This window comes from Poromitra crassiceps (genome assembly GCF_964638095.1).
Source record: "Poromitra crassiceps genome assembly, chromosome: 17".
NCBI classification, from domain to species: Eukaryota; Metazoa; Chordata; class Actinopteri; order Beryciformes; family Melamphaidae; genus Poromitra; species Poromitra crassiceps.
The window spans coordinates 26,765,178-26,789,183 of record NC_139635.1 but is presented as its reverse complement, the minus strand read 5'-3'; the positions used below and the strand labels follow the sequence as shown (position 1 = coordinate 26,789,183).

Sequence of the window (24,006 nt, the reverse complement as noted above, 5' to 3'; positions counted from 1 at the left end):
CTCATCAGTGGGCTGGATACAGCGTTCATATAAGGCAAGTACTAATTGTCGATGTATCTTGCACATTCTATGGCCGGCCGAGTTGGAATATATTGTCATGTCATGGTGTCTTTGGGTCATTTATAAACTAAATGAATTCTGTTCTTTTTCTATCTATTTTTTTTGTACTGCTATTTTACATTGAAGTCAACAGTGAGTGGCGTGTGTGTTTTTCCCCTAAAAGGGGCGTTTTGCGAAGTAGCTGGATGTGCTGGTCTGGTCTATCTGGGTGGTGGGAGGGGGCGTGGTCAGGAAATGGGGCGGGTCTAGGGAAAAGGGCACATTACTGTGTACTGTTGATTAAAACTGCCACAAGATAGTGAATAAATAGGTAAAAGACAAAACGAGAGACAGGTTTTGGAGTGATGACTGCACATCAGTGCAGCGCTGACTTTATTCTCAAACACATTATTAGAATCTAAAAATAAGAAAATCTTCCCATGGTTGTTTTGCTCCCGAGTCCTTTTGTCTGTCAGAAAACACATTGATATAAAGAGATACAGGAAGAGAGATGTCTCTCGTCATCATCATTAACACTAAAAACAAAATTTATATTAGGAAAAAAAAACCAACAACGATAAAACACAGACCCAGCAACAGTTATATTTTCTTAAATAGTCTCTGGGCAGAGAGAGATAGAGAGATGATGCAACCAGATATCTGGGTTAACAACCACCCGTACTCTGCTTCCTCATTAACAGGCTTCACTCTCTCTCTCTCACAAACACGCACACGCGCACACACACACACGCACGCACACACACACACACACACGCACGCACACACACACACGCACGCGCACACACACACACACGCACACACACACACACACACACACACGCGCGCACACACGCACGCGCACACGCACGCACACTTGGATCCAAATCAACAGACATATGCCAGGAGGAGGAGCTGTCATCATACAAAGGAGTATTTTTGTTTCTTTTCTTTTCCCTTTTTCAACAAAGCATTGTTTAACCGTTTCATTTTCCGAGGACTAAAATACAATGAATTTCTCCCCCTGCAGATCTGAGTTACTGCAAGGGAACAATGGAAAGCGTTTCATCTTACACAATTATTCACAATTCCACACAAACGTCTTCGGCTGCTGTCTCACCTATTTCCCCTTCTTCTTCTTTAGCTGAATAACAGCGCTGCTCTTGCTCAGAATCAGGACACTTTTTGTGTGTGTGTGCCTATCTCACTAGACAATGTGGGGGAACTTCAGTCTATCTATGCTGTGGGAGGGGCTATAAAGCTGAAGGTGTTTTGAAATCATCCATAGATTTCTTTGTAGCGTGCCAGCACATTGCACAACGCATCTTCTCTATGTGTCTTACTTGGCCGGTCTGTCGCCACAACGATGCTCGATGCTCTTTTACACTCAGGCTGTAGGATGCCAGAGTGTCTATCAGGTTAAAGAAGAAGAAAAAAAAGTTGGCTATAAATGGGAGTATTTCCCTCTATATCTCACCAACTGGTCAAACAATTAGGGTCCAGCATTCTATAGAAACTCTCCGGGCCTGTTTTGGATCTGAACGTCAACTTTTTTTTCTTTTTATGAAAGCAGAAACCTTCGATATTAAATTGTGTGGTTTTAGTTAATGACGTGTTCATATGTTGGATCATCAGTTAAGTGCTTAATATATGGGCGGGGCGGGGTCACAGCACATTATCACTGCCCATTTCTCCTTATTGTACACATCTTTTTTTTTTACAAAGTCCAATGACAGCAGGGCACGTCTTGTCCGCTAAAATGATCGGTAGAATATAAAATAGCGTCAGTAATAGAGTTTGGCCACAAGGGATCAGCCAGGCTATAATAATAAAAGCAGATAGTTTAAACATGGGACATGCAGGGGCTGGGAGGAGCCATTCTTTCCTCGTTCTCAACACTCTTGAGGTGATATAAGCAAATGTTCAATTCTGCTGGAACTGGTGCTCAGCGTTCGCGCAATGTCGCGGCGCCTTTCTGCGGCCGTTTCGCATCCCTTCTGGTACGCGCTTCAGGGGACGGGGATGCCAAATGGTGAAATGGGGCAGATGACAACAACCCACAGCGAGTCTCTGTGTTTAAATGAAATTAAACGTGTCAAGCCGGTATAGTTGAAGTTGTGTTAAGGTCCAGTTGTTTTCGGTTGTGACTTGAGGAAGGGTGAGTTTGGTTTCAGTTGGAGTCCGGTTGAGGCCCGACAGCCAGTGTTGCCCTGTCAGGTGTGTGGCTGGAGGACGGGCTTCTGTTTAAACTGGTTAAGCTGGAGAGGTTGGGCCGGGTCAGTGTTGTGGTTAAGCTGGAGAGGTTGGGCCGGGTCAGTGTTGTGGTTAAGCTGGAGAGATTGGGCCGGGTCAGTGTTGTGGTTAGGCTGGAGAGGTTGGGCCGGGTCAGTGTTGTGGTTAGGCTGGAGAGGTTGGGCCGGGTCAGTGTTGTGGTTAGGCTGGAGAGGTTGGGCCGGGTCAGTGTTGTGGTTAAGCTGGAGAGGTTGGGCCGGGTCAGTGTTGAGGTTAGGCTGGAGAGGTTGGGCCGGGTCAGTGTTGTGGTTAAGCTGGAGAGGTTGGGCCGGGTCAGTGTTGTGGTTAAGCTGGAGAGGTTGGGCCGGGTCAGTGTTGTGGTTAGGCTGGAGAGGTTGGGCCGGGTCAGTGTTGTGGTTAAGCTGGAGAGGTCGGGCCGGGTCAGTGTTGTGGTTAAGCTGGAGAGGTTGGGCCGGGTCAGTGTTGTGGTTAAGCTGGAGAGGTCGGGCCGGGTCAGTGTTGTGGTTAAGCTGGAGAGGTCGGGCCGGGTCAGTGTTGTGGTTAGGCTGGAGAGGTTGGGCCGGGTCAGTGTTGTGGTTAGGCTGGAGAGGTTGGGCCGGGTCAGTGTTGTGGTTAAGCTGGAGAGGTTGGGCCGGGTCAGTGTTGTGGTTAGGCTGGAGAGGTTGGGCCGGGTCAGTGTTGTGGTGAGGCTAGAGAGGTTGGGCCGGGTCAGTGTTGTGGTGAGGCTAGAGAGGTTGGGCCGGGTCAGTGTTGTGGTTAGGCTGGAGAGGTTGGGCCGGGTCAGTGTTGTGGTTAAGCTGGAGAGGTTGGGCCGGGTCAGTGTTGTGGTTAAGCTGGAGAGGTCGGGCCGGGTCAGTGTTGTGGTTAAGCTGGAGAGGTTGGGCCGGGTCAGTGTTGAGGTGAGGCTAGAGGTTACTGGGTGTGGCAGTAGAGGGGCTTGGCTGAGGTCCTGAGACTAGCTCAGGAACAGACTTTTGTCTCTCTGAAGACCTCTGGAGGAAGAAGAGAAAAGAAAGAAAGAACATAAGTCAGCAGATTTTGCATGCTCACTATAGTATTATAGTGAGTATTCGATCAGCATCATCACGGTTGCCGCGGTCATATTGTTGACATACCGTCCTGCAGCACACATAGCGCTGCAGCTGACAACTAGTAACAGCCTTATTCTAGTTTCTGTTGCATTAAAGCTGCATTCAGCGATGTTCTTGTGTTAAAATAAGTGTTAAATGGCTCTATATTCTGACAGCAATCACTGAAATAGAGTGTTTGGTCAGTAACTTGGAACCCCCCCCCCCTCCCTGTCCTCTATCTCTCTCCTGTAGTCCTGCATGCAGGGCGGACGTATCTCCGCAACCGTAACTCATAGAGAGTCAGGGATGTCCTTTAAAAGCATCGCGATCTGACCTTCCGCTTCCTAGAAAATAAAATAAAAAACCCAGAGTTGTTGTTTGTATGCTGCCGTTAATGCCTGTAATAAACAAAAGGAAAAATTGACGTGAACAGACTTTGCTGTGAGGAGCTGGCAGAAAGTTTCACCTGTCTCATCCTAACTATCCACACATCCACTCTCCTGTGCTGCTGACGTATCAGTCTCGCTCCCTTCACGTCTGCGGACGGTAGAAATAGCATAGAAACAAACCACGGGGGCTTTATTGCTGTCATTACTACAGCCATGTGTATAACGCAGGTCACCATCATAACACAACAGGAACGATAGAGGTAACGCTAAGGGGGCGGCTAGCTTCCCATAAGCTGTCACTAGTTGAGAGCTGCGCTATGTCAACAACATGGCCGCAGCGACCGCGATGATGCTGATTGAATACTATCTATAGTCTCTGTGGGCAACAGCCAATCAACCAATAAAGCCAAATAGTTCTGATCTTACGAAACAGTCAATGGACTTGACATCATCAACACAGACATCCCCACAGTACCCACTAGGGTTACATTGTTATATTGGTTTGATATTGACTTTTTATTGTATATTGGATATCAGTGTCAAGCAGTTGCATTGGTTACACATTATACAATATGACTACGCTGGTTGTTGATGGGAAGCCCTTACTTTTAACCCATTCATACCTGATGCAGCATTTGCGTGTATATCCCTCATTTGTGTGTGTATCCCTTTAAGACCGTGAACCGCATCACGCGGTCTTAAAGGGATACACACACAAATGCTGCATCAGGTATCAATGGGTTAACAGTCAAATGCTATTACCTACCCGTTGCCGTGGTACTCGGTGGCCCAGTCGAGGGGAGAATGATGGTTGGGTGTGGGCCGACTCAGTTGGTGGTAGTCCACTGATGATGACATCACCCCCCCGCTGTTTAGCATACCTCCTCCTATTGTCTGGTAGTCTGACTGGAGGGAGGGGGGGTAGCCCTGCAGAAAAGGAAGTGGACGATATTGAAAAGACGTCTCACAAAACAAATTTGCTTGTTCATCTTACCGCTGGAGGGGGGTTCAATCCAGTTAAAAGAAAATAGTTTTTCACTGCTGGTGCCCTATAGGGAGGGGCCAGACAGAATGACAGAAAGATGAGAAACAGACTGGACAACAGGTGTGACAGGTTAGACAGATGAGATTAGATTACATGAAACAAAGACAAGAAAAAGAAAGGAGCAAGGAAACAGATGCGTTGGTATCAAACAACACAACGACAATCACAACAGAATACATATTATTGAAGAGACTGAAAAAGGCTGTTCACACAAGATTTATTTTACGTGGCCATTCGAGGTACTACAGCTTTCAGGATTACTTCTTCATACAACAATCAGAGCTTGCCCACTGGATGCAACATGTTGTGGGATTTTTGACATCAATGATGATGTCACAATGGGTAACAAGAAAAAGTGATGACATCACTGATGAGGTCACTCATGGATTTATGACATCACTGATTGTCACAATTTTGTGACATCACAACTGAACACAACTGCTCGAGTGACATCACTAATGACATCACAGTTGCTCAAGTGACATCACTGGTGACATCACAACTGAACAACTGTGTGTCGGGCGACGCCACCGGCCCAATTATAGTATGGAGAGATGATAATAATAATGATACATTTTTATAGCACCTTTCATATCATAAAATCCAGCTCAAATTACATCAAAGACAAGGATCAAACAGCACATTGTGCTGATATCAATCCATCAAGTTTGAGTTCAAATAAACTACAATCACAGTGACAAGCATTCCCGGCAGCTCCTTCAATTTGTGCAATAAAAACAGTTTAAATAATATAATAATGTTAATAATGGTAACATTGAATACATTTGTGTATTGTTGGAGGGGGGCAGTCTTAGGCAGTGACCACATTTAGGATATTGGCCCGAGGGTAGGGTAGAAGCTCTTCTTAAGCCTTTTCCACCAACTGGAACCTAGTGCTGGATCTCGGCTAGTGCTAGAGCCAGTTCTCAAGTGGGTCGACTGTGAACCTTCTAAAGAACCAGTTTGATTTTCCACGGGCTAGAGCTGACTGACTACACTATAATAGTCTCACGTAGTCAGACCCACCGTCGACGTCATCAAGCTTCCAGCGACGGATCTTCTACGGCTGGCACTGCGAGACTAACACTATAATGACAGGAGTGTCTGTTTGTCTGTCTGTCTGTCTCTCCGTCCTTCGCGTATCTCGGGAACCGTTGGTCGGATCGACTTCAAAGTTTGGGAGTGCGCTAAGGGGGACCTGACAGAGTGCAGTGCCCTATTTTCATGCAATTCGGCAAAGCGCCACCTACTGGCAAAAAAAACGGTTTATCTCAAGAACCGTTCGTCCGATCGACTTCAAGTTTGGGGAGTGCGCTGATGGGAACTCAACACAGTGCAGTGCAGAATTGTGTGCAATTCGGCACAGCGCCACTTACTGGCAATACAAAAAGTTGTTGATCTTGAGAAGCGTTCATCCGATCAACTTCAAACTCGGGGAGTACGCTTAGGTGGACCCAACAGAGTAGGGAGCTGAATTCTGTGCAATTCGGCATAGCGCCACCTACTAGCAACACAAAAAGCAGATTATCTCGATAGCCATTCGACTTCAAACTTGGAGAGTGCGCTGCTGGGAACCCGACATATAGCAGTGCCGAATTATGTGCAATTCAGCACAGCGCCACCTACTGGCAACACAAAAAGCGGTTTATCTGGAGAACTGTTCATCCGATTGATTTCAAACTTGGGGAGTGTGCTGCTGTTAACTCGACGTAATGCAGTGATGAATTCCTTTCAAAAAAAGTTTTTCTTTATAATGACATTTTTTATTATTTTTCACAGATTACATCATCATCATCATTCATTTAGAACAAAAAGAGAAACTAGTATGCCTATGATTAATAACCCATATAAAAGACAGACACCACAAAAAACAGACACATCCCAATACAAATACATCCCAAAACAAAACAAAATGGCAAAAGACAACAAAGTGGGAGTTGCTTGGGAGGCCGAACATGACGATAGCCTCTTCCCTTTCAGGCCTGGTGTGGAGCTCAGTGTTGCTGTGGCGCTTCAAAGTGCTCGAGTGAAGAAGATGATGAAGGGTGTCTGGCTTTCCGAAGGGTCCGAGATGGTATGTGGCCGGTGTCCGAGGAAAGGGCCATCAAGTTCAATGTTTCCAGGTTCCCCTGCAGTGGAAGACGGCAGAGTGGCTTCCCCCTCCAGGTAGTGCTGAGAATGGAAACTACTTTTTAATTATTTTATTTTAAATTATAATTAGTATTTTTAAACATAAAAAACATAAGTGCTGTTTTGGCTCCTACATACTCGATGATTGCCAGATGTTGAGGATTCCAGATTGTCCTTCAGGTTGATAAAAGTCACTTCCAGCATCACCTTGGTAACCAGGCTGGGAGTGCCCATGTCAGATACAGCAATGCCCACCTGAAAGGTCTTCTCTAGGAGCTCAGTCGGATTTGAGGTAGTGACAAACAACTGGCCTGTGATGTGATCCAACAAGAACAGTCCAACATGGCTTCTATCAGTGATGAGGTAGCTGAGTTTTCCATTCAGTCCAGAGTCTGCATCTTCAGCCTTTATGGTTGCAGCCAAGAATCGCACAAATCCCTCATCGGGATTGAGCGTTGCATTGACAAGTACACTTAAGGAAGCCACTCCATTCGTAGGTTTTGGCTCCTTGATGACTGGGTAGTTGTCGTTCACATCTTGGACATCGATCTCAACAGTGGCAGTGCTGGTGAGAGGTGGATGACCCTGGTCAATGGCCTCCACGATGAAAGAGTAGGTGTGGGAATCCTCATAGTCCAGAGACCGCCGGGCGCTGACCACACCACTGGTTGGATGGATGGAGAAAGAGGCTGTGGGTGTTTCCTGGTCATTGGACTGTCGTATAGAGTAGGACACTCTTCCATTAAGCTCCAGGTCGATATCATGAGCTTCCACTGTGAGAAAGTCGTAGTCTGCCACATTGTTCTCCTTGAATGAGGCCTTGTAATGGGACTTGGAAAACACAGGGGCGTTGTCATTCTCATCCAGAACATGGACAGTGAGGTGTCTAACACAAGACAGTGGGGGATCTCCAGAATCCTGCGCAAGGAGTGTGATGTTATACTGCATAACCTTCTCTCGGTCCAGGTTGCCATCGGGTAAGATAATGTAATAATTGCCATGGAATCTTTGTAGGCGGAAAGGGCCAGATCCTTGCTTGATATAAGCATTCACTTTTCCATTGTCTCCTGAATCTGCATCAGAGACGTCCACGTAGGCAAGGTGAGTGTCCTCCAGTGCACCTTCCTGTACTTCCAGTAGAGTGACCACAGATGAGCCATGTGGCGTCGAGACATCTATCCTCGGTGCATGGTCATTCAGGTCCATCACTTCCACACGAACCCGCATTACGCGCCACACACCACCTTGCTTGTAGAAGACATGAAAGGCCAGCTCACACAGGTCCTTTCCTGGGCACAGTTCCTCTCTGTCCAGGCGGCTCAGGATGGAGACTTCCCCATCTTGAGTGCTGATGTTGAAGGGAAGAGCTTGGCCCTCCGACAACACCTGAAAACGCTCCAGAGAACCGCTTTTATTTCTCTGGCGGAGGTCGTCCACCAGACGGCCAATCTGAGTTCCCGCCGGCTGCTCCTCCAAAACCCGGTAGTGGATCGTTAGAGGTGTATAGGATTGAGCCTCAGAACTAAGGCTCAGAGCCAGCAGCATGATGTGAGATATCCCTAATGACCAGGCCATTATTGGACTCGTTGGATTGGTTTTGGTCGATGCTGTCATTGCCGCAGGTTCAGGCTTTATTGGCTGGGCTATGAACAAGTTATCCAATTTATAACCTCAGCAGGGAAGGATTTATGACATCACTGATGATGTCATAGTGACATCTTCAGCAAGTTATGACATCACTCATCGAGTGATATCACTGATGACATCATCACTGATGACATCGCTCACTGATGACATCACCTGGCCACTGTCTTTCTTTCTTGGGGGTGTTATGCTGCATTTGTTTTTATGGTCGGAGGTGGGAAGTGGCAAGTGGCGAACGCATCATCTCTGACCAGCTTCAAGTCACAAAACCATGGATGCTAATAGCATTCATTAGCTATTAGACAGCTAACAGCTAATAACAACATTAATGTTTAATTGTATGGGTTTAACCAACTATATTGGTATGTAACTGTATTGGTATGCTGATTGGTCTGAAAGCATACTATTGTTGAAAATAAAATATAAATAGACAAAAATGTGTTTATAAAAACGCTGTACTCTTAACGTAATGTTAGGTTCAAAACAGCCCACACAAATCTAACATGCGCCAGTAATTCTGTCAGTTTTCTGGCAGTTACACTAATTCATCACACATGTTGTGGGGTCAGGATCTGTATCGTTAATTTTATTTGACGTTATTTGTTTTGCAGCTTTCAATATTGGTAGTTAGTGATAGCCTACTGTTTCAGTGACAGAGTGCAGTGCCCTATTTTCATGCAATTCGGCATAGCACCGCCTGCTGGCAAAAAAAAACACGGTTTATCTCAAGAACCGTTCGTCCGATCGACTTCAAGTTTGGGGAGTGCGCTGATGGGAACTCAACACAGTGCAGTGCAGAATTGTGTGCAATTCGGCACAGCGCCACTTACTGGCAATACAAAAAGTTGTTGATCTTGAGAAGCGTTCATCCGATCAACTTCAAACTCGGGGAGTACGCTTAGGTGGACCCAACAGAGTAGGGAGCTGAATTCTGTGCAATTCGGCATAGCGCCACCTACTAGCAACACAAAAAGCAGATTATCTCGATAGCCATTCGACTTCAAACTTGGAGAGTGCGCTGCTGGGAACCCGACATATAGCAGTGCCGAATTATGTGCAATTCAGCACAGCGCCACCTACTGGCAACACAAAAAGCGGTTTATCTGGAGAACCGTTCATCTGATTGACTTCAAACTTGGGGAGTGTGCTGCTGTTAACTCGACGTAATGCAGTGATGAATTCCTTTCAAAAAAGGTTTTTCTTTATAATGACATTTTTTATTATTTTTCGCAGATGACATCATCGTCATTCATTTAGAACAAAAATGACAAAAAGACATCCCAATACAAATACATCCCAAAACAAAACAAAATGGCAAAAGACAACAAAGTGGGAGTTGCTTGGGAGGCCGAACATGACGATAGCCTCTTCCCTTTCAGGCCTGGTGTGGAGCTCAGTGTTGCTGTGGCGCTTCAAAGTGCTCGAGTGAAGAAGATGATGAAGGGTGTCTGGCTTTCCGAAGGGTCCAAGATGGTATGTGGCCGGTGTCCGAGGAAAGGGCCATCAAGTTCAATGTTTCCAGGTTCCCCTGCAGTGGAAGACGGGCAGAGTGGCTTCCCCCTCCAGGTAGTGCTGAGAATGGAAACTACTTTTTAATTATTTTTGGAAATATACTATAATATCTATCAGCCTGTTTATTCTGACATCAGGGGAGGCAGAGCCAGCGGGTGGTCTTCACTCTCATCCTCTATTCTAGAGGCTCCTCCTTTCGCCCCGATGACAAGAACGAGCTGAATGTCAGACTTCAGTTTCTTGGATCGTGGGTGACGGATGTAAAATGCTTACGTTTCCTCTCTGTGGGATTTCCAGGACCTTGGGTGCCTGTGATGAGTCTGGTGTCGCTGCCTTTGAAGGTAGCAGCGACAAAATGCGTTTGCCAAAGATGATGATGGCCAATAGGAAGAGAACGCAGATAGCACCCAGGCAACTTATTATCGCAATCATGTCAGAGCTAATAAGTAGTCCATGATTGCCAGATGTTGAGGATTCCAGATTGTCCTTCAGGTTGATAAAAGTCACTTCCAGCATCACCTTGGTAACCAGGCTGGGAGTGCCCATGTCAGATACAGCAATGCCCACCTGGAAGGTCTTCTCTATGAGCTCAGTCGGATTTGAGGTAGTGACAAACAACTGGCCTGTGATGTGATCCAACAAGAACAGTCCAACATGGCTTCTATCAGTGATGATGTAGCTGAGTTCTCCATTCGGTCCAGAGTCTGCGTCTTCAGCCTTTATGGTTGCAGCCAAGAATCGCACAAATCCCTCATCGGGATTGAGCGTTGCATTGACAAGTACACTTAAGGAAGCCACTCCATTCATAGGTTTTGGCTCCTTGATGACTGGGTAGTTGTCGTTCACATCTTGGACATCGATCTCAACAGTGGCAGTGCTGGTGAGAGGTGGATGACCGTGGTCAATGGCCTCCACGATGAAAGAGTAGGTGTGGGAATCCTCATAGTCCAGAGACCGCCGGGCGCTGACCACACCACTGGTTGGATGGATGGAGAAAGAGGCTGTGGGTGTTTCCTGGTCATTGGACTCTCGTATAGAGTAGGACACTCTTCCATTAAGCTCCAGGTCGATATCATGGGCTTCCACTGTGAGAAGGTCGTAGTCTGCCACATTGTTCTCCTTGAATGAGGCCTTGTAATGGGACTTGGAAAACACAGGGGCGTGGTCATTCAGGTCCATCACTTCCACACAAACCCGCATTAAGCGCAACACACCACCTTGATTGTAGAGGACATGAAAGGCCAGCTCACACAGGTCCTTTCCTGGGCACAATTCCTCTCTGTCCAGGCGGCTCAGGATGGAGACTTCCCCATCTTGAGTGCTGATGTTGAAGGGAAGAGCTTGGCCCTCCGACACCACCTGAAAACGCTCCAGAGAACCGCTTTTATTTCTCTGGCGGAGGTCGTCCACCAGACGGCCAATCTGAGTTCCCGCCGGCTGCTCCTCCAAAACCCGGTAGTGGATTGTTGGGTCAGAGGATTGAGCCTCAGAACTAAGGCTCAGAGCCAGAAGCAGAGCCAGCAGCATGATGTGAGATATCCCTAATGACCCTGGCATTATTGGACTCGTTGGATTGGTCTTGGTCGATGCTCTGTCGTTGCCGCAGGTTCAGGCTTTATTGGCTGGGCTATGAACAAGTTATCCAATTTATAACCTCAGCAGGGAAGGATTTATGACATCACTAGTGACATCTTCAGCGAATTATGACATCACTCATCGAGTGATATCACTGATAACATCATCACTGATGACATCACTTACTGATGACATCACTGTCTTTCTTTCTTGGGGGTGTTATGCTGCATTTGTTTTTATGGTCGGAGGTGGGAAGTGGCAAGTGGCAAACGCATCATCTCTGACCAGCTTCAAGTCACAAAACCATGGATGCTAATAGCATTCATTAGCTATTAGACAGCTAACAGCTAATAACAACATTAATGTTTAATTGTATGGGTTTAACCAACTATATTGGTATGTAACTGTATTGGTATGCTGATTGGTCTGAAAGCATACTATTGTTGAAAATAAAATAAAAATAGACAAAAATGTGTTTATAAAAACGCTGTACCCTTAACGTAATGTTAGGTTCAAAACAGCCCACACAAATTTGCTTGTTCATCTTACCGCTGGAGCGAGGTTCAATCCATTTAAAAGAAAATAGTTTTTCACTGCTGGTGCCCTATAGGGAGGGGCCAGACAGAATGACAGAAAGATGAGAAACAGACTGGACAACAGGTGTGACAGGTTAGACAGATGAGATTAGATTACATGAAACAAAGACAAGAAAAAGAAAGGAGCAAGGAAACAGATGCGTTGGTATCAAACAACACAACGACAATCACAACAGAATACATATTATTGAAGAGACTGAAAAAGGCTGTTCACACAAGATTTTTTTTACGTGGCCATTCGAGGTACTACAGCTTTCAGGATTACTTCTTCATACAACAATCAGAGCTTGCCCACTGGTGGAGACACCATGGCTGCTACATGTTATGGGATTTATGACATCAATGATGATGTCACAATGGGTAACAAGAAAAAGTGATGAGGTCACTCATGGATTTATGACATCACTGATTGTCACAATTTTGTGACATCACAACTGAACACATCACTAATGACATCACAGTTGCTCAAGTGACATCACTGGTGACATCACAACTGAACAACTGTGTGTCGGGCGACGCCACCGGCCCTCGAATTATAGTATGGAGAGATGATAATAATAATGATACATTTTTATAGCACCTTTCATATCATAAAATCCAGCTCAAATTGCATCAAAGACAAGGATCAAACAGCACATTGTGCTGATATCAATCCATCAAGTTTGAGTTCAAATAAACTACAATCACAGTGACAAGCATTCCCGGCAGCTCCTTCAATTTGTGCAATAAAAACAGTTTAAATAATATAATAATGTTAGTAATGGTAACAATGAATATTGTTAGAGGGGGGCAGTCTTAGGCAGTGACCTCATTTAGGATACTGGCCCGAGGGTAGGGTAGAAGCTCTTCTTAAGCCTTTTCCACCAACTGGAACCTAGTGCTGGATCTCGGCTAGTGCTAGAGCCAGTTCTCAAGTGGGTCGACTGTGAACCTTCTAAAGAACCAGTTTGATTTTCCACAGGCTAGAGCTGACTGACTACACTATAATAGTCTCACGTAGTCAGACCCACCGTCGACGTCATCAAGCTTCCAGCGACGGATCTTCTACGGCTGGCACTGCGAGACTAACACTATAATGACAGGAGTGTCTGTTTGTCTGTCTGTCTGTCTCTCCGTCCTTCGCGTATCTCGGGAACCGTTGGTCGGATCGACTTCAAAGTTTGGGAGTGCGCTAAGGGGGACCTGACAGAGTGCAGTGCCCTATTTTCATGCAATTCGGCAAAGCGCCGCCTACTGGCAAAAAAAACGGTTTATCTCAAGAACCGTTCGTCCGATCGACTTCAAGTTTGGGGAGTGCGCTGATGGGAACTCAACACAGTGCAGTGCAGAATTGTGTGCAATTCGGCACAGCGCCACTTACTGGCAATATAAAAAGTTGTTGATCTTGAGAAGCGTTCATCCGATCAACTTCAAACTCGGGGAGTACGCTTAGGTGGACCCAACAGAGTAGGGAGCTGAATTCTGTGCAATTCGGCATAGCGCCACCTACTAGCAACACAAAAAGCAGATTATCTCGATAGCCATTCGACTTCAAACTTGGAGAGTGCGCTGCTGGGAACCCGACATATAGCAGTGCCGAATTATGTGCATTTCAGCACAGCACCACCTACTGGCAACACAAAAAGCGGTTTATCTGGAGAACCGTTCATCCGATTGATTTCAAACTTGGAGAGTGTGCTGCTGTTAACTCGACGTAATGCAGTGATGAATTCCTTTCAAAAAAAGTTTTTCTTTATAATGACATTTTTTATTATTTTTCACAGATTACATCATCATCATCATCATTCATTTAGAACAAAAAGAGAAACTAGTATGCCTATGATTAATAACCCATATAAAAGACAGACACCACAAAAAACAGACACATCCCAATACAAATACATCTCAAAACAAAACAAAATGGCAAAAGACAACAAAGTGGGAGTTGCTTGGGAGGCCGAACATGACGATAGCCTCTTCCCTTTCAGGCCTGGTGTGGAGCTCAGTGTTGCTGTGGCGCTTCAAAGTGCTCGAGTGAAGAAGATGATGAAGGGTGTCTGGCTTTCCGAAGGGTCCGAGATGACATGTGGCCGGTGTCCGAGGAAAGGGCCATCAAGTTCAATGTTTCCAGGTTCCCCTGCAGTGGAAGACGGGCAGAGTGGCTTCCCCCTCCAGGTAGTGCTGAGAATGGAAACTACTTTTTAATTATTTTTGAAAATATGCTATAATATCTATCAGCCTGTTTATTCTGACATCAGGGGAGGCAGAGCCAGCGGGTGGTCTTCACTCTCATCCTCTATTCTAGAGGCTCCTCCTTTCGCCCCGATGACAAGAACGAGCTGAATGTCAGACTTCAGTTTCTTGGATCGTGGGTGACGGATGTAAAATGCTTACGTTTCCTCTCTGTGGGATTTCCAGGACCTTGGGTGCCTGTGATGAGTCTGGTGTCGCTGCCTTTGAAGGTAGCAGCGACAAAATGCGTTTGCCAAAGATGATGATGATGATGGCCAATAGCAAGAGAACGCAGATAGCACCCAGGCAACTTTTCGCAATCATGTCAGAGCTAATAAGTAGTCCATGATTGCCAGATGTTGAGGATTCCAGATTGTCCTTCAGGTTGATAAAAGTCACTTCCAGCATCACCTTGGTAACCAGGCTGGGAGTGCCCATGTCAGATACAGCAATGCCCACCTGAAAGGTCTTCTCTATGAGCTCAGTCGGATTTGAGGTAGTGACAAACAACTGGCCTGTGATGTGATCCAACAAGAACAGTCCAACATGGCTTCTATCAGTGATGAGGTAGCTGAGTTCTCCATTCGGTCCAGAGTCTGCGTCTTCAGCCTTTATGGTTGCAGCCAAGAATCGCACAAATCCCTCATCGGGATTGAGCGTTGAAGTGGTGGACCCCTCATTTGCCCCATTTCCCAGTTCAGTCACAATCACCCCCTTTTCTGCATTGACAAGTACACTTAAGGAAGCCACTCCATTTGTAGGTTTTGGCTCCTTGATGACTGGGTAGTTGTCGTTCACATCTTGGACATCGATCTCAACAGTGGCAGTGCTGGTGAGAGGTGGATGACCCTGGTCAATGGCCTCCACGATGAAAGAGTAGGTGTGGGAATCCTCATAGTCCAGAGACCGCCGGGCGCTGACCACACCACTGGTTGGATGGATGGAGAAAGAGGCTGTGGGTGTTTCCTGGTCATTGGACTCTCGTATAGAGTAGGACACTCTTCCATTAAGCTCCAGGTCGATATCATGGGCTTCCACTGTGAGAAGGTCGTAGTCTGCCACATTGTTCTCCTTGAATGAGGCCTTGTAATGGGACTTGGAAAACACAGGGGCGTGGTCATTCAGGTCCATCACTTCCACACAAACCCGCATTAAGCGCAACACACCACCTTGATTGTAGAGGACATGAAAGGCCAGCTCACACAGGTCCTTTCCTGGGCACAATTCCTCTCTGTCCAGGCGGCTCAGGATGGAGACTTCCCCATCTTGAGTGCTGATGTTGAAGGGAAGAGCTTGGCCCTCCGACACCACCTGAAAACGCTCCAGAGAACCGCTTTTATTTCTCTGGCGGAGGTCGTCCACCAGACGGCCAATCTGAGTTCCCGCCGGCTGCTCCTCCAAAACCCGGTAGTGGATTGTTGGGTCAGAGGATTGAGCCTCAGAACTAAGGCTCAGAGCCAGAAGCAGAGCCAGCAGCATGATGTGAGATATCCCTAATGACCCTGGCATTATTGGACTCGTTGGATTGGTCTTGGTCGATGCTCTGTCGTTGCCGCAGGTTCAGGCTTTATTGGCTGGGCTATGAACAAGTTATCCAATTTATAACCTCAGCAGGGAAGGATTTATGACATCACTAGTGACATCTTCAGCGAATTATGACATCACTCATCGAGTGATATCACTGATAACATCATCACTGATGACATCACTTACTGATGACATCACTGTCTTTCTTTCTTGGGGGTGTTATGCTGCATTTGTTTTCATGGTCGGAGGTGGGAAGTGGCAAGTGGCAAATGCATCATCTCTGACCAGCTTCAAGTCACAAAACCATGGATGCTAATAGCATTCATTAGCTATTAGACAGCTAACAGCTAATAACAACATTAATGTTTAATTGTATGGGTTTAACCAACTATATTGGTATGTAACTGTATTGGTATGCTGATTGGTCTGAAAGCATACTATTGTTGAAAATAAAATAAAAATAGACAAAAATGTGTTTATAAAAACGCTATACCCTTAACGTAATGTTAGGTTCAAAAGAGCCCACACAAATCTAACATGCGCCAGTAATTCTGTCAGTTTTCTGGCAGTTACACTAATTCATCACACATGTTGTGGGGTCAGGATCTGTATCGTTAATTTTATTTGACGTTATTTGTTTTGCAGCTTTCAATATTGGTAGTTAGTGATAGCCTACTGTTTCAGTCACCTGCCTGCCTCTGTGCTGTAGTATCGAAGTCATGCAGAGCTCAGTCAGCAGTCCTGTTGTAAACCCTCATATTGCAGCGGCACAGCCAGCCGGTAATGCACGCACGCACGCACACAGCACGGATGGGAGCGTGCAGGGACGCATGCACGGCTTGGACATGCACAAAACTGCACCGCTTACTTTTTTCCCACCATATACAATGTGGGTGGCCATGTTGAAATGTGTCTGCTGTGTGTGTGTGTTTGCTTGGTCAGTGGCGATGACATCACTCACTGATGAAATTACATCACAATTGCTCGAGTGACATCACTGAAGACATCATCACCGATGACATCACAATTGACATCACTGCTGACATCACAATTGCTCGAGTGCGAACTGAACGTAGAGTATACGCCCCCCATTAACATGGTCGTTCAAAAGATCTATCTTTGAAGAACGCTCGTTGGTTTAGCCGGTCACCATGGCGACAGGCATGGGCTCTCCTCCACAGTTCTTCCACATGCCACGGTTCCAGCACCAGGCTCGGCTGCAAGTCTTCCAGCAGCAGCAGGTCATGCAGCAACTCACCTTTGATGCCAAGCGCATGAGGAAGGCCGTCAACCGCAAGACCATCGACTACAACCCCTCTGTCATCAGACACCTGGAGAATCGCTTGTGGCAGCGAGACCATGGAGATTTCCGTGCCATCCAGCCTGACGCAGGATGTTACAACCACCTTGTTCCACCTATTGCCATGTGTAGAAATCCCATGAACGCCGTCACCACAAAGTTTGTACGAACCTCTACCAACAAAGTCAAGTGTCCTGTCTTCGTCATACGGTGGACTCCTGAGGGACGTCGTCTGGTCACGGGCGCCTCCAGCGGGGAGTTCACCCTGTGGAACGGACTCACCTTCAACTTTGAGACCATTATACAGGCCCACGACAGCCCGGTGCGGGCCATGACATGGTCTCATAACGACATGTGGATGCTGACGGCGGAACACGGTGGCTACGTGAAGTACTGGCAGTCCAACATGAACAACGTCAAGATGTTCCAGGCTCATAAGGAGGCCATTAGAGAAGCCAGTTTCTCTCCCACGGATAATAAATTTGCCACGTGCTCGGATGACGGAACCGTGCGCATCTGGGACTTCATGCGCTGTCACGAGGAGCGCATCCTCAGAGGTCACGGAGCAGATGTGAAGTGTGTAGACTGGCATCCTACCAAAGGCCTAGTGGTCTCGGGCAGTAAGGACAGCCAGCAGCCAATCAAACTCTGGGACCCCAAGACGGGACAGAACCTGGCCACTCTCCATGCCCACAAGAACACGGTGATGGAGGTGAAGTGGAACCTGAATGGTAATTGGCTGCTGACGGCGTCACGTGACCACCTGTGCAAACTGTTTGACATCCGCAACCTGAAGGAGGAGTTGCAGGTGTTCAGGGGCCACAAGAAGGAGGTCACAGCCGTGGCCTGGCATCCCGTCCACGAAGGTCTGTTTGCCAGCGGAGGCTCGGATGGATCGCTTCTCTTCTGGCACACGGGAGTGGAGAAGGAGGTGGGCGTCATGGAGATGGCCCATGAGGGGATGATCTGGAGTCTCGCCTGGCACCCGCTGGGTCACATCCTCTGCTCCGGCTCCAATGACCACACCTGTAAATTTTGGACGAGGAATCGCCCGGGCGACAAGATGAGGGACCGAGACAACCTGAACCTGCTGCCAGGTATGTCAGTGGACAGCATGAAGTATGACAACCTGCAGCCGAACAGCGTGGCCTCCATCCCCGGCATGGGCATCCCCGAGCAGCTGAAGGTGGCCATGGAGCAGGAGCAGAGCGGTAAAGAAGTGGCTACTGAGGTGGAGATGTCCATCCCCGGGCTGAACTGGGGCATGGAAGTGATGTCCAAAGACATGAAGAAGATCCCTCAGAAGAAAGTCCCCTATGCCAAACTCATCCCTGCACAGTTCCAGCAGGCCTGGACAGAGAACAAGGTGCCTGTGATGGCCCCTGGTGGAGAAATGCCCAAAGAGCGGAAGGTGGAGCAGAAAGTGGACGGGAAGAAGACTCAGGCAGAGATGGAGCAAGAGATGGCGGCTCTGCAGTACACCAACCCCATGCGGCTGGAGCAGATGAAGATGGACAGGATGGGCCATCCAGATAGGAGCATGGGCCCTCCACTTCGACAGGGCCCAATGTCCCCCTTCCCCAGCCCAATGCCCCCTCCACCGCAGGGCTTCCCCCCAAACATGCCCGCTCAGCAGATGCCCCACAACATAAGCCCCAGTGGTATGCAGTTCCGTGGACGCAGGGACGATAGGTTCAGGCGAGGCGGTCAGAATTATAATGAGGGGTACGGGGGCCAAGAGCAGAGCTTTGACGGCCCCGACGAGATGAACCAAGGCTGGGGCAGCGGAGGAGGCCGGGGGAGGCCCCCGCCTTGGGGTGGAGGTCCGCCCAGAGGAGGAGGAGGTCATGAAGGCTACCTGGATCGCCAGCAGATGCACAAGGGCCCGTCCTCGCTGCAGGGCATGGGCATGGCGTCCCTGCCTACCCGCAAGAGGCCGTGGCAGGATGGCCCGTGCTCCGGAGATCAAGAGTCCCCCAGGGCTGACGGAGCAGGTCGGCCCCCTCCGATGGAGGAGGGAGGTTGCGGCGGTCCGTCATGGCGAGGAGGCCGGGGGAGAGGACAGACCAGAGGAGCACCGCGGGGCGGCAGGGGCCGGTAGGGACCCCTCTCCTGCTGCAGGGTTCCTACAGGACGAACACCCCAGACATGTACGTACAAAGAGTCCAGCCTTTGTTATCTGTTGTCTTTTTATGGTTGTGACAAAAAGAGCTTTGTTCCATCAGTTATTGAGCCACTGAACAGAATAAACACACCCTGAATGTGGGTGTGTTACATGTTGTGTCCAGGTTATATCTATGTATGATATGTATGTATTAGGGGTGTAACGGTACATACCGAACTTAACGTAATCATACCGAACTTTTTCGGTACAGGACGTCCGGTGCGGTACAGCTGTGTACCGAAGTTCCCGCACGGACATTTTAAGTGGCGGAATGGCGTTTCCATAGAAACCACTCTGTGTCCTTCTGTGTTGATTTCCCCCCCCCCATTTTCTCCCCAATTGTACTTGGCCAATTCCCATTTGAGATAATTGTCTGATAACGAGGTGTTAAGAATAGGCCTAGGCCTACATATAGGCGATAAGTGCCTCTATTGTCATTCACGCATAATAATTAAGTATCGTTTGCGCATATTAGTTAAACAAAGGAAAGCCACCCTCATTAACATAGTATACTATAGGATAGTCAAGTCAAGTGAAGTCAAGTTTATTTGTATAGCACATTTCATACACAGAGGCAATTCAAAGTGCTTCACATAAAATGGTTGACAGGAAAATAAAAGAATAAAAGAAGAGAATAATTTTTTTTTTTAAAGCGTATAAAAAGTGCATTAAGCAACATGCGCAGCAGTTGCAAAAAGAGCTAAAAACTTAAAGAGGACTCATTGGGTTTGCATAATAGACTATATAAGAAACATGACTACACACATAATAGTGATTGAGAAACAGATGTCAGCGGTTAAAAGCGACGGTAAACATAAAAGTCTTTAGTCTATTTTTAAAAGTAAGTAATGTTGGGGCAGATCTGAGGTTTTCAGGTAATTTGTTCCAGCTACCAGAAGCATAGTGGGTAAATGCGGCCTTCCCATGATTTGATTTGATCCTAGGGACAGTTAATAAGCTGGACCCTGCTGACCTAAGAGTTCTAGACTGTTCGTAGCGTGGGAGCAATTCATCTATGTATTTTGGGCCTAGGCCATTAAGTGATTTATAGACTAATAACAGTATTTTAACACGTTCACTCTCCAGACTAGAAAAAGCCGAGCCAAAACTGCAGGGGAACGCGTGAGGAAACCATTCTCTCATACTGTAAAATGGATTGGCGAAAACGCTTTCGCTTTCGCGCATTATCGCGCTGGGAGCTGGCGGTGGGGGATTGCAAATTTGCATAATAGATTATGGGTGAAACACACTTTGAAACACCAGCAGAAAGTGCAGAATCGCACGCAGCTTCATTCCAGCTGAGCTCAACCGAAAACCCAGAAACGAACGAGCCTCATTCTCATACTGTAGGCGAAAACGCTTTCACGCTGGTGCACACGGGTGCACAACGGTGGGGGGTTCCAAAAATAGACTGGGTGGAAAACACACTTTGAAACACGCAGCATAAAGCCTAGAATCGCACAAAGCTTCATCAAAGCTCTCAAACCCAAGAAACGAGTGAGCCCCATCCACACTCGCCGACGAGAAGGCCGCCAGGGAGGGAGGCTGCTCACTGCTCAGACAGGCAGTAGAAACTCCAGTAGAAAGCCACCAGACACGCCCACGGAGGGAGGAGTTTGAAGGAGAGGGCGTTCAGAACTATATTGTTTAGATGTCTGATCTCTCACTGATGCCAAAAATAAATGGTTAAAGTGACTGTTCTGCCTGTTTGATTGAATTTCACAAAACTGCGATTATCTCAGCTTTCAGTCTCAGACGCTGAAACCATGCTGTACTCAACGGCTAATATCTACATAACTACTAACTCTACAAACTAACTCTTTTAGACAGAGAAAGCACACATTCTATTAGTACTTTTGTGAACTTTGTGTTCACAAAGTCCAAGCAGAAAATAATCCTCGGCACTTGTAAAATGAGCCAGAATCCTCAAAAAAACCCTCTGGCAGAAGCTACCTACAGTAAAAAAAAGAAACGGCTGGCAGTGAATGTGTTAAAATCTATTCTATGACACACAAATGTGGGAGGAGATAGGTTTAATTCGTTTTACAGTTTGAATGTCTAACCCACACAGCACAATACCTGAATAGGCAGAAGCATGTTTATTCTGCATCACCCGGGGATCAAAACTCACAACCTTTGCTGGCTTGAATCTTGAAGTCGTGAAGCAATTTTTGTTTGGACCCCAGGAAAAGTAGTCTCACCTTTGGTGTAGACTAATGGGGAAGCTTCACAATGGGTGCAGTATAGCCTTAGCAACTGTCCAACATTTACAAGCAAATTTCAAACTAGTGTCAAATATTCCGTATTCAAGACAAAATCGTACTAATATAATAGGTCCGGCGGCAGCACGGCCCCACAATCTATCAACTGAGTATGCTCCGAACGCTGCACTATTAGTGTAGTAAACGAATGCCACCTTAGTAGTGACATTCGAATTGCTCGAAATCTCTAGTTCTGATAACTGTGTGCTCGTTTCTATTTCTGGTCATTTGCATACTTCATTTTGATGCACTACTATGGGCTCCATTTGGAATAATTCAAAAAAATCTGTTTATTACGTTTGTGGAAAGTCGGACGATGCAGCTACGGAAGTTCAGTGTCGTTTGAAAAAAAAAGTGTGAGGAGTAGGGTTTAATTTAGTTTGACAGTTTTTGAAGGAAAAAAAACAGATAGATGATGGACTTCATAATGTGCCACAGGTTGACGTTCATATGAGCTGTGAAAATCCAGACGATCTATATTCAGGACACTGTTACAGTTGACTGAAACACTGCACCTCAATGATGCTGGTGGTAAATTTAACACAGGCAGAGCATTAAAATCAATAGTAAATGCATCACAGCAACACACTCAACAGCAGGTAGACCTACCAAAAGACCAGATCAATACATTTTGAATACTTGGGAAGAACCCCCCCCCCACACACACACACACACACACACAAGAGGTGTTTGATTATTTTGCAGATGAAGTGTGTACTTTCCAGGCTGGAATTATATATTAAGAGCTCTTCGAGTAAATATGTATAATGTTATATTATATATATATATATATATATATATATATATATATATATATATATATATATATATATATATATAATATATATATATATACACACTATATATATATATATATATATATATATAATATAATATATATATATATACACACTATATATATATATATATATATATATATATATATATATATATATAATATATATATATATATAATATAATATATATATATACACAAAATTAATCAATATTAACTGAAAGAGGGATCAATCAGCCATTAATCAGTAATCAGCAGTAATTACAGAGGGGGAGGAGGGGAGAGGGGGACAGAAGGGAAGGGAAGGGCAGGATGAAAAGGTAAGGAGAGAAAAAAGCAGGTGAGGAGGAGCAGTTACTCTAACGATGAGGGGGGAGAGAGAAGGAGAGAGGGAGAATAGGAAAGAAAGAACAAAAATTAGTGTGGAGGAAGACAAAAGTGTGTGTGTGCGTGTGTGTGTGTGTGTGTGTGTGTGTGTGTGTGTGTGTGTGTGTGTGTGTGTGTGTGTGTGTGTGTGTGTGTGTGTGTGTGTGTGAGGGGACGAGAGAGAGTGAGAGAGAGTGGGGGGAGGCTGAAAGGGGAGTGAAAGAGGAGGACAGCAGGTGGTTGGGTTCTCCCCCTCTCCTCCTCTACCTCACCTATTCATCCATTGTTGGGCAAATTCTTCTCCTTCACTCCTTCACAAAGACCCCATCTGCCTCTTTTGTCTCTCTCTCTCCCACTCTCTCTCTCCCTTCCCCCGTCATCACCCACTCTCTCTCTCCCACTCTCTCTCTCCCTCCCCCCGTCATCACCCACTCTGCACTCAGGGGGGAAAAGTTTGTCGTTTGTTTGCTCTCTCTCTCTCTTTCTCTCTCTACAAATATGCAAAATGGAGGAGACAGAGAGAGAGAGGGGGGGATTATGGTAGGGTGGGATTTTAAAGTGCCCCATAAAAAGGGGGATAAAATGGGAAGGGAGACTTTAGTGGCAACCACCCCCCCACCCCCCCCCCCCACACACACACACACATACACTCTGAGTTTAACAATTCAGAGGAAATGCGCGTGCTATCACACCATGAGAAGTCTCACACTGGATTCAACACAATTCATATTTATAATAATCCCTTTCAGAGGCAGTCTGCTCTCTCCTCTTGTGAGATGAAGAGGCAGTCTGCTCTCTCCTCTTGTGAGATGAAGAGGCAGTCTGCTCTCTCCTCTTGTGAGAGGAAGAGACAGTCTGCTCTCTCCTCTTGTGAGATGAAGAGACAGTCTGCTCTCTCCTCTTCTGAGATGAAGAGACAGTCTGCTCTCTCCTCTTGTGAGATGAAGAGACAGTCTGCTCTCTCCTCTTGTGAGATGAAGAGACAGTCTGCTCTCTCCTCTTCTGAGAGGAAGAGGCAGTCTGCTCTCTCCTCTTGTGAGAGGAAGAGGCAGTCTGCTCTCTCCTATTCTGAGATGAAGAGGCAGTCTGCTCTCTCCTCCTCTGAGATGAAGAGGCAGTCTGCTCTCTCCT

At 46.6% G+C, this 24,006-nt stretch overlaps 2 protein-coding genes across 2 annotated transcripts in view; one reads left to right on the top strand and one right to left on the bottom strand.

The window, feature by feature from the left end:
* Positions 1 to 3,244: 3,244 nt before the first annotated feature.
* tox (thymocyte selection-associated high mobility group box) overlaps positions 3,245 to 24,006 on the bottom strand; it is a gene marked incomplete at both ends in the record, with an annotated part of 92,530 nt that continues 71,768 nt past the window's right edge. The window contains 2 exons of the mRNA XM_083653501.1: positions 3,245 to 3,281; positions 4,515 to 4,675. Coding sequence (XP_083509627.1) covers positions 3,245 to 3,281; positions 4,515 to 4,675 — 198 coding nt within the window. The remainder of the gene's footprint in view (positions 3,282 to 4,514; positions 4,676 to 24,006) is intronic.
* Positions 17,140 to 19,389, top strand: LOC310791972 (pre-mRNA 3' end processing protein WDR33-like; the record flags this gene model as incomplete). Its single annotated transcript, XM_083653657.1, has 1 exon — positions 17,140 to 19,389. One exon carries the CDS (start codon positions 17,140 to 17,142, stop codon positions 19,387 to 19,389), a length of 2,250 nt encoding a protein of 749 aa, XP_083509783.1.